Here is a 1867-nt window from a genome sequence, read left to right on the forward strand (position 1 = left end):
CTAGTGTATGAAATGGTGAATAAATCTACTTTTTGCCACCAACTTTCTGTTGGAGATCAGGAAGGGAAAAAATTGCAAAGTAATTTAACTGAATAATTTGTCACTCTTTCCCTTCCTCGGCTTATGATTAATTAACTTGGTAATTATAGTAGCTCTCGCAAATTGCACCTCTAGCTGGTATTGCTTACTTTTTCAACTTGTATACATTGCTAAAAACGCCTTTTGCAAAGCTTACACTAGTAGAGGTTGTAATAATTGTCTAGTACTCTAGACAATATCACACAAGGAGATGGTAAAGGCTAATAATAAAAAGGAAAATATCCTGCTCCATCAACCCATGATCTACTATATCTGATCCAGCGGGCTTCGACGTCGCAAATCAACGGCGGCCTTACTCTGTGATTGGAATGACACAGGATGCTCCATGCGCTTAGTTAAATGCCCAAATTTTTCCATAGCAAGCCGCTCGCATTTGACGACTTTCTCCACCATCTCCGCCAATTTGTCAACTCTGCCAGAGATGTTGTCCATCTTGTCATGAAGACTACTCGCCAATATGTCAACCCTGTTGGACATAATCTCGATCTTTTCATGAAGGCTGTCCTCTAGTCCTTCGACTCTGTTGGATATAGTGCTGGTTTTTATATCCAGTACACTGAGTACATCGGGGATGTTTTGGAATTTCAGTGCAAAAGCATCAATGACACTTGAATGTCGCTCAACTGTTTCCGAAATTGACCCGGCTTCTGTCGTTAGGTTCTGTATTGCAGTGCTAAAGTTATCAATCGAAGAATGTAGAGCTGCAACTGTCGATGTATCACCACTACTGGTCACGGAAAAGTTGTCAATATTGAATATCCCATCGGCATTTCTTTCGGAAGGCTCAGAGAACGTCTTCTGGCAGTTAAATTCACTTTCATTTTCTGGTTAGCATAAGCAATATGGGCAAGTCATTGACTTCCTTCTTACCTAGGCAATTCAGTGGGTGGGACACTCTCCTGACTACGGTACATTGTTAGTGATTTCTCGGCCAACCGTAGCGAAAACACAAACCTTTCCCCCCAATTGTTAAGGCCTCTTTCCTTTAGACGCAAGCCTACGTTTTCATCCCCAACCAGAGTAGTAGAAGCGGAAGCATTGAACTGTGAGTGGTCCACAATGCAGTTGCTACTGGCAAAGTTATTGAGGAAGGCGTTTCCAGGTTGGGCAAAAGTATGGTTCACCCCGTTGTACGGATTGAACAGATCATTGTACGGCCACAACTCGCTATTCGAATAAGGGTTCGGTTCGAAGTCCTCACATCGTTGGTTAAATAAAGACATATTTAAAGTTTCTTTTTTTTTTAGGTGGACAGAGATGAGAGAGGAAGAGTGATGAAGTATTGTCCACGCAGGTGGGATATCAGCATCGAAATGAGACCACCAAGTGGGCTTTATATATCCTTAGAGCTTACAATGATTGCAAACGGGCTGCCTTTACTACCTGTGCGCAGGGATTAATTATGGTTACATGGCTTACGACGGATACTAAACTTAGGGGTCAAAAGTCTGACTACACCCGCCATTTCGGCAAAAAATGCAATGAATTCAAACTCGATTTTCTCAACCAATTTAAATGATATTAATCTACAAATAGATTATATAGATTCCATATATCAATACTTTGTATACCAGCCACGTGCCAGGCGTACAGCCTGAAGTCTGCGTGGCATAGAGCGAATAAGGCGATCTATTCGCTCCTGAGGAATAGCCCACCAAGCAGCTTGAATACTCTCCCTAAATTGCGTCCAATCAATCTGTGATCTACCGCTTAGAAAGAGCTCTGGATAGAGCTCTAAAAGCTTCTTTTTAAGCAGGTTCCAGAGATG

The 1867-nt window shown here is 42.0% G+C and overlaps 1 protein-coding gene across 1 annotated transcript; it reads right to left on the bottom strand.

Moving 5' to 3' along the window:
• Positions 1 to 345: 345 nt before the first annotated feature.
• BDV37DRAFT_289912 (uncharacterized protein) lies at positions 346 to 1322 on the bottom strand (the record flags this gene model as incomplete). The annotated part of the gene is made up of 3 exons (XM_032088588.1): positions 346 to 913; positions 970 to 1002; positions 1054 to 1322. 3 exons carry the CDS (start codon positions 1320 to 1322, stop codon positions 346 to 348), a joined length of 870 nt encoding a protein of 289 aa, XP_031934189.1.
• Positions 1323 to 1867: the final 545 nt, after the last annotated feature.

This window comes from Aspergillus pseudonomiae, assembly GCF_009193645.1.
Source record: "Aspergillus pseudonomiae strain CBS 119388 unplaced genomic scaffold BDV37scaffold_225, whole genome shotgun sequence".
Taxonomy (NCBI): domain Eukaryota; kingdom Fungi; phylum Ascomycota; class Eurotiomycetes; order Eurotiales; family Aspergillaceae; genus Aspergillus; species Aspergillus pseudonomiae.